The sequence below is a fragment of the Cannabis sativa genome, chromosome 5 (genome assembly GCF_029168945.1).
Source record: "Cannabis sativa cultivar Pink pepper isolate KNU-18-1 chromosome 5, ASM2916894v1, whole genome shotgun sequence".
Taxonomy (NCBI): domain Eukaryota; kingdom Viridiplantae; phylum Streptophyta; class Magnoliopsida; order Rosales; family Cannabaceae; genus Cannabis; species Cannabis sativa.
In genome coordinates this window covers 53,795,494-53,804,585 of record NC_083605.1, presented here as the reverse complement: position 1 = coordinate 53,804,585, position 9,092 = coordinate 53,795,494, and the positions used below count along the sequence as shown (strand labels likewise).

General features: G+C 38.7%; 1 protein-coding gene across 1 annotated transcript; it reads left to right on the top strand.

The window, feature by feature from the left end:
* The first annotated feature begins 2,395 nt into the window (after positions 1-2,395).
* On the top strand, positions 2,396-8,112 carry LOC133038392 (uncharacterized). The gene is made up of 4 exons (XM_061116524.1): positions 2,396-2,866; positions 2,992-3,054; positions 3,145-3,516; positions 8,095-8,112. Exons 1-4 carry the CDS (start codon positions 2,396-2,398, stop codon positions 8,110-8,112), a joined length of 924 nt encoding a protein of 307 aa, XP_060972507.1.
* Positions 8,113-9,092: the final 980 nt, after the last annotated feature.

Sequence of the window (9,092 nt, the reverse complement as noted above, 5' to 3'; positions counted from 1 at the left end):
TTTTAGCACTCTAAGGTACCAGTAGAGAAGAACCAACACTCCTTGAGGTCGGCGGAATGTTTGGTGTAGCTGGTGGGGTGGTGAGCATTACAATACCTCTTGAGCTTGTAATATCCTAATTTCTTGCAGTTGGTTCTCATTAGTTTATTCTTCCCACCGTAGAAGTATAGAATCTGTTCTAGAGTAGGCACCTTGAACATATGAATCTTGCAAAAAATGTACCATTCGACTAAGAGCCTCTAAGCCATAGGTATTAGTTGAAATGAGGCTATCCCAATTCATGATGAAGTTTGCATAGTGTTATCAAAATTTTTGCACTCTGACGTGGCATCCCTTCATGGTGACAAGTGGAATCGACTCCAAGTATATGCTCGCAGAATATAGTCCGAACATGATGCCTCGTATGCATGCTCCAAGCAAAGCGATCAGCAATCCGCGCAGAGCGACCAACACTTAGCGAATTCAGCTTTTGCATCGTGAGTCATCAAAAAAATCCCTATAACTTGGGGATCAGATTGCAGAGATATGGTAAGTTGTCCAAATCCCACGATCGGTGTATTCAGTATTTATTAAGCAATCTTTCTACTTATATCCATTATAACGAGAAGGGAAATACTTCCTCTCCAAGGTCATAGCCCTATAAATAGTGATGCATGTTCACTGGGAAAAGGGTCGAAAACATTCTAATCAAGAGATCTTACTTAAAGAGATATTATCTAAGAATTCATATTGAGAGATATTGTTGTAAGAGCTATAAGAAAAGGAATCTTTCTCCTTGTTCTTGAGTTAATACAAATAACGAGGATTAGGCTATTACAGAATTGCTCGGGGCTGAACCTCTATAAAATTCCTGTGTCTTTTATATTACTTTATCATATATTAGTCGTCATAAACTACTTGTCGCTTACTAAATCAAACTCACTGTTGTTGCCTAAAAGCAAGGTCAACATTTTGGTGCTTTCATTGAGAACAGAATCAACAATCACTCTTCATTCTAAATTTAACCACAAGTACGATGGTGGTACAAAATCGTAGTGGTATGGTTGATCCGAAAAATCCACAGACGGTGGATCATGCATTGTAGAACCCAGGAAACACTAGGGTTCCGCTAGCTATTAATCCAGAATAACCATCAAACGCGGGTTATGGTGTGATGACTCCTGTGGATGAAATCGCTCCTGGTGTGCAAGAGACTTGGAATACCAGGTCAGCACCTAGCCAGGGCATTCATAACACAGTCGTTCCGCCTGCCACCAAAGTTCGAACGACCATTGGAGATGATACTGAGATCCAAAACCTCGGCGCTGCTCTTGGACTCATGCAAGGTCATACCAACACCCTACATCATGATCAGAAGGAACTACGCGCTGCGGTAAATCTTGCATTCGAGGAACAAAGATGCATGCTTGCAGAGTGGAGAGACAAAGAGATGGAAGCATTAAGGGCTCATCATGCAGAGGTTGACAATCGTAGTCGGAAAGCTACTGTGCTAATATGAAAAGCCTACCAAACTGTCGGGTAGCAACCCCCGAGTGTCATCCCCCTGGGTGAAACAGAGGAAGATCCAGCGATGAATACTTACCAGACTATAAATGGTCAACTTCCGAATCCCCGGTCACAAGTTCCGCTTGTGGGCCTAGTGGTAGGTGGGCTGACCTTGTCTAGTAATTCATCAAGAGAAGTCATACCTGATAGTTCCAACCAGGCTTACAATGCCAATCCACCTATCAACCAAGTCAATCAATCACTGAGGCAGCCAGGCATTTCTGTATTCGAAAGGTTAGGGACGACCCATGATCTCAGAAATGATTTGAACAGAAGGAGAGCAGTAGACGATCAACTTAGCACGACGATCGTACAACGCGGAACCTGTGCTCAAATTCCCGCTCAGATTGATACTAACGTGACTTAAATTGGCCAAAATGCTGAGCAGGTTAGTCCAGTTGTGCAAGCACAACTAGATTAACTAAAGATTATGTTCCAAGGCATGGCTAGGCAGAGAAAAAATGACCTCGAGTTTGACCGAGCACGTGGAACCCCTTTCTCTCCCGTAATCAATCTCCTGGCGTTGCCCCACAAGTTCAAAATGCCAACCTGGAAATCGTACACTGGAAGAGAAGATCCTCTTTCCCACCTCAAGTATTTTGAGATGCAAATGGATCTGTAGGGAGTACAAGGTGACGTATGTTGCAGAATATTTCCTGCTACTCTCTCGGAAGCCGCCCAGCAATGATATTTCAAGCTGGCCCTTAGAAAGTTCAACTCATGGAAAGACTTTTGCTCAGAATTCCATGCACAATTCTCCTCCTCTCGCCAAATTCTGTTGCAGTTAAGAGACCTGATCGAAGTCAAGCAAAGACCAGGTGAGCCTCTCCGAGCATAAATCAATAGATTTATGACGGAGGCGACCAACGTTTCACGGGTGAATGAAGATGGAAAGTTGTCCGCGATACTGGAGGGCATTGAAGTCCTCGGTGAACTTTGGAAGGACATAAGGAAGAACAGCCCGGTAGACTCAATGACTGATTTTCTTAACCATGTTGAAGGCTTCATCAAGCTCGAAGAAGCTATTCAACGAGCAGAAGTTGAGCAAAATCCTAGCAAGTCTAAATCTCCTTCTACTGGAACGTCCGTCCAAGTCCCCCATTACCCAAATAATTCGAGCTCAAATGATAAACGTTCTAACAACAACAACAAGTCGGGGAATGGGATGAAGGGAAAGTTCACCAGCGAAACTGAGCAGGCTCCCCGAGAGAATCAAGCAAAGTACACTACATTTACCATCTTGACTGAAGATATAGAAAGTGTCTACATGGCCACTCACTCTCTAGCCCCTTATAAGAAGCTCGGGCCCATGAAGAAAGATGTCAGCAAGAGAGACATGACGAAGTTTTGTCGATTCCACGTGGACTACGGCCACGACACTAATGAATGCAACAACCTGAAGCGGGAAATTGAATTCTGATAATGAAAAATAACCCACATATACAGAAGTATGTGAAGACCGATCAGAATCAGAGGAACGACAATAACCAAGACTTGCTACCTCCACCGGTAGACGGACATCTGCAAGTCATCATTGGAGGCCCGCACATAGCTGGAGATTCGGGCAAAGCTCGGGAGAGGTATGCCCAAACAGCACAGCACGAGCAAGAAGAAGTGATCGTGGCCGTAGAGGAAAGGAAGCCTAAAATCCCACGGCCAGGAGGGCCTACCATCACCTTCAGCGACGAAGATGCTGTCAAAATCAGGTTTCCACACAACGACCCGTTTGTTGTGGAGGTCCAAATAGCTAACAAAATTGTGGCAAGAACCATGATTGATAATGGAGCCTCTTCCAATATCTTGTTCAAGACTGCCTATGAAAAGATGGGACTCCAGCTCAGGGATCTAACCCCATGTCTACCGCCTGTCTATGGTTTCTCCGGCCAAGGAGTCGCACCTTTAGGACAAATTCGTCTACCCCTCACTGTTGGACAAGCGCCAACAAGCATGACTATCATGGCACAATTCCTTGTATTAGATGTTCCTTCAGCCTTTCACGTAATGCTAGGCCGACTAGCCTTGTATGACTTAAAGGCTATCACATCAATATTCCACTCGTGCCTAAAGTTTCCAACAAAGAATAGGGTAGGGTGTCTGAGAAGAAACCAGGAGACTGCTCAGGAATGTTATAACCTTGCAGTGGCCAAGGCTAAGAAGGAAATATCCTCCATCCAGAGCACAGACAAGGGAAAAAACACTTCCAAGTAGGGAGTTTCCCAATGCGGGGATGAAGATGTGGATCCTCGACTTGGTGACCCAAGCAGCAATGTTGGACCTGTGGAAGAGTTAGAAGAGATTGAAATCGATCTTGATATCTTGGCCAGAAAGCTAAAGATCGAAAAAGGTCTGACAACAAACCTAGACGTTTTTTCCTGGTCACATGCGGATATGGTTGGAATTGATCCTTCTATCATTTCGCACGTTCTGAATATTGATCCCAATTTTTGGCCAGTTCAACAAAAGCGAAGGCTAATGGACAAAGAGCAAGCACTAGCCCTAAAAGAAGAAGTAGAAAAGCTACGCAACAACAATTTCATTATTGAAGCTTTCTACCCAGCTTGGGTCACAAATCCTGTATTTGTACCCAAGCCGAACAAGAAATGGCGAGTGTGTATTGATTTCACAGACCTCAACAAAGCATGCCCCAAAGACTGTTTTCCACTTCCAAGAATTGATCAGCTCATGGATGCAACAGCAGGGCATGAAATAGTTAGCTTCATGGATGCTTATTCGGGGTACAATCAGATCAAAATGCATCCACCAGACCAAGAACATTCAAGTTTCCGAACAAATATGGGTCTATATTGTTACAAAGTAATGCCCTTTGGTCTAAAAAATGCTGGAGCAACATACCAAAGATTGGTAAACAAAATGTTTAAAGGCTAGATCGGGCGAAATATGGAAGTACATGTGGATTACATGCTTGTCAAATCTAGGAAGGCTATGGGGCACATAGACAACCTGGACGAATGCCTCAAGGTCCTCAGAAAGTACAACATGAAACTAAATCCCTTAAAGTGCTCCTTTGGAGTTAGCTCAGGAAAGTTTCTAGGCTTCATTGTCAATGCCCGGGGAATTGAAGCCAATCCAGAGAAGATTCAAGCCCTCCTAGGTATGAAGTCGCCAACTAAAATTAAGGAAGTGCAAAGTCTGACTCGTCGGATCGCCGCACTCAGCAGATTTGTTTCAAAATCAACAGATAAGTGTGTCCCATTCTTCAATATCCTGTGAGGAAACAAGCAATTCGAGTGGATGGAGGAATGTGAAAAAGCATTCCAAGAGCTAAAAGCACAGCTTGCCAAACCCCCCGTACTCTCAAAACCTCTGGACAGAGAAGAACTATGAATATACTTAGCTGTCACAGAGCATGCTGTGAGTGTCGTGCTAATCAAAGAAGAGAACTGCATACAGCACCCAGTCTATTACATCAGTAAAAGACTCATTAAAGTTGAAGGCCAATACCCATCGATAGAAAAACTCGCTTACTGCCTTATTCTAGCAACAAGAAAGTTAAGGACTGATTACGCCCAAACTTGTCTTCACAAAGCGGTTGTTGTAGTGTAGCATGGGCGGTCGTGTCCACAGAGAGATATCTTATCAAAAAGTGATTAGTAGAACTTTAAGCGCAAAAAGTAAATAAATCGTTGGTGGTTTTTGAGAAAATTTTGAAAATAAATTTAAAGCAAATAAAATTGGTAGAAAATTATAATAAAAAAATGATAAGGTTTCAAGAATCACCTATATGTTTGGCTCATTTATTTGGGTTTTGATTCACACATATAACACAATTAAATTATTCACTTCCCAATAATTTAATCGGAAGATAAAACTTGAAGAACATATAATAAAAAAAAATGTATTTGAGTAATATAGAATTCTCACATTAAGATTGTAGAAAATAATCTTATGAAAAATCTAAGAATGACAATATACCTTTTGTTTGGTAATAATGCAATAAGAGATTAATCATAAAATTATAATATTAATGTATATTTATCCTAATCATATTCACATAGAAAAAGCATGACTATTTCTATATAATACTAAATAGATAAATATATTAATATAGAGATAAAAAAAAGAAGAAAAATATACTACTCAAATGTATAAACTTTAAGCACTTGGTGAATCAAAACACAAGTAAATATTACCTCACATATAAGATCATCCTTTACCTTATCTAGGAAACTAGCCAAAAATGCTAGTCATTCTCACAATAATCTAAAAAGAAAATATGAGAAGAGATAGATAAAATAAAACTAAAATTTACTATAGTTTTTTCCAATGAAAAATTACACACCAAATGTGTACAAGAGGTCTCCTTTATATAGTGTTTTTGGAGACACAAATGTGAAATAAAATCCATGCATAGAATTAAAAAGGAAAGCTGAATAAATTTAAATTGAAAATAGCTTAATTTTTGGGATTAGAAATTTAAAGTGCACAATTGAGGCATGCTTGAGACGTTCCTTGTCAGCAACAACTAATCAAATTGAAAATATACAATTTGATTAAGCCAAATCAGAAAGAAGATAATCTTGAACGTGGCCATTAAATTACAATCCCCAACTTCCTTGCCACATGTCGTACTCATAGGGAAATGGAACCAATCAAAATTGTTAATCCTCTTTGAATGTGATCCAATTTTACAACTGCTATTGAGTTGTACAAACTAGAGAGAATAAAATCAATCTTAGATTTTCTCATGGGTTTATGCTATTGGGCTTCTCCTTTTGTCAACTTTACCAAAAATCATTTTCTTTCCTGCAAAATGAACATAAACTAAATTTAAAATAATATTTTTAATTATATAATATATCATATTAATTTCATGAAAATATTAATCAAAACTTAATTTAATTTAAACTTTAACATCAATAAAATGATATTTTTGACCACTAATCACAACCCCCAACTAGCTTATTGCTAGTCTCTAGCAATTCAAGCGGAGAAGAAAATTATCAAGCTGAATAATCAAGTCACACCAATCAAAACCAGCCATGCATTTTAAAATATCATCAAGAAATCAGAAATTGCTAAGCAAACTACTTAGTTGTAACCCCAGAGTTGTGGGTGTGTGCACCAAACCATATCCATTTCTTACCACAAGCCATAACACAAATAGCATCGAAAAATCTCAAAAGCGTAAAGGTCTCAACTCCACTGTCCTCACGATGCATTGAAAGTATTTTTTTTTTTTTTATGGGAGAGATGACACTCTTGGAGTTGGAATTGTAACAATTAACGCTCAAATGAGAGAAGACAAACTTTTTAGGACAAACAATTTGAACAAATATTGATCATAAGATAGGAAAATCAAATAATTAGAATTTAAATGACAAACAACCTTTGGGATTTACAAGAGACTTGAAGAATAAAGAGCCAACTAAAAGAAAATTGTAAATATTAGAAAAGAACACTTTTTTTTTTTTTTTTAAGAAACACATGAAGTGATGTTTCTTTCATTCAATTTTTTATATGGAACCATTTTTTTTTTTTTTTTTTGTAAAAAGAAAATACAATAACGAAATGTTGCTCTTGTTCTTTTTTTTCTCTTTTTTTTCTTTTTTTTTATTAATTTTTTTTTTTTAATTTTTTTTTTTTGATTTTTTTTACAAGAGGCAACATAAAAATACATGAATAAAAAGAAATATGAAAAATAACATTACAACAAAGGCTCTTTTAACAAATGAAATTGTCCCTCCAGTATATGTCATGTGTTTAAATTCTAAAAATCTAAATTGACCAACTCAAATGATCAATAAAAGTTCAAAAAGTCGTTTTCTCAACTCTCACAACTTACAAAAAAAAATATGGAAAACTTTAAGCTTGAAAATTTTCTCAACTATTTGTGTTAACAACCATCTTACCACATGTTTGGAAAGTGCATTAAAGAACTCTGAAAATCACTCCTTAATAGCTAAACATAGCAAAATCCAACTCAAACAAAATATTTCAATCATGCTTAGAAAATTTTGAGAAAATTTGACTTAAAAGTTCAACACAACAATGTAATTCTCCAAGTGAAAGCTCACTCGTAACTTACCACCCCCAACCGAAAATCGAACATGGTTGTCCTCAATGTCAAAATAAATATGCAATGAAAAGATAGGGGAAAGAGAACACCTGGAAGATGACAATATCCATGGGGCGGTAATTGAAACAACCTGATAACACAAAACAAACCCAAAACAAACGAAAACGAAAACGAAAACACACAAAACTAATAGAAAAGTAAAAAAAATATATATATATATAAAATAAAATTAAACATGTAAAAGAAATGAACAACTCAGAGTGTATAGATAGGGTCCTTAAGAAGGACCTCTTCAACATGACTCACACTCTCGATGTAATGCTTCAATCTCTGGCCATTGACTCTAAAAATTCTCCCATCACATTGGGTCCTTAACTTCAACAGAATCCATTCGGAAAAACCTTTTTCACCACAAATGGGCCAGCCCACCGTGATCTCAACTTACCCGGGTGGAAATGCAACCGAGAATCATAAAGATGCACCTTTTGATTCACCTCAAAATTCTTCTGCAGGGGATCCGTTTATCATGAGCAACTTTCATTTTTTCCTTGTAGATCCCGGAATTATCATATGCCTCATTTCTCAACTCCTCAATTTATACTGGAGTTTCCATTAATGCTGCAAGATTAAGATCAAAATTAAAGGCTTTGACAGCCCAACATGCCTTATGCTCAAGTTCACGTGCAAATGACAAGCTTTCCCATAAACAAGCCGATAGGGGAGACATCCCAAGTAGGATTTGAAACGACGGTATGCCCGGAGCGTCAAGAAGAGAAGACCAATCTTTTCGTCCGGATTTACCGTTTTTTCCTTAATTTGTTTTATCTCCCTAGTGGCTAACTCCGCTTGCCCATTGGTCTGCGGATGGTAAGAATTAGCAACCTTATGGAGCACACCGTACTTCCGCATGAGAGCCTCAAAAGACTTGTTGCAAAAGTGTGTGCCTTGATCACTAATGATAGCACGAGGCGTACCGAACCTTGACAAAATGTTTTCCTTCAAGAACTTGGTAACTGTTGCATTATCATTGGTTCGACAAGGTACAGCCTCAACCCATTTAGAAACATAATCCACATCAAGGAGAATGTAAAGGTAACCGTGTAAGATGATGGAAATGGTCCCATGAAATCTATACCCCAACAATCAAATATCTCAATCACAAGAATAGGGTTCAAGGGCATCATGTGACGACGAGATGAGAGCCTAACTTTTGGCACCTCACACATGAACGACAAAATTCGTTGGTGTCTTTGAACAAAGTGGGCCAATAAAGGCCACACCGTAAGATTTTTGCGTAGTTTTCTTCACAGAGAAGTGACCACCACAAGCATCATTGTGACAAAAGTTCAAAACACTAGACACCTCATCATCGGGGATGCATCTTCGTATGATCCGACGGCAATACTTGAACATGTATGGATCATCCCAATAGAAATTGCGCACCTCGACCGAAACTTGCGTCTATCTTGTGAACTCCACTCGTAAGGAAGTTCACCGTTACTAAGTAGTT

Bases quoted from the DNA above. Each gene is read 5' to 3' on its own strand.
- LOC133038392 (XM_061116524.1), top strand. From the start codon at position 2,396: ATGACGGAGGCGACCAACGTTTCACGGGTGAATGAAGATGGAAAGTTG. The intron at 2,867-2,991 runs GTCAGCAAGAGA...CCACATATACAG, and splicing joins TCGGGCCCATGAAGAAAGAT to AAGTATGTGAAGACCGATCA. The intron at 3,055-3,144 runs GTAGACGGACAT...CAAACAGCACAG, and splicing joins AAGACTTGCTACCTCCACCG to CACGAGCAAGAAGAAGTGAT.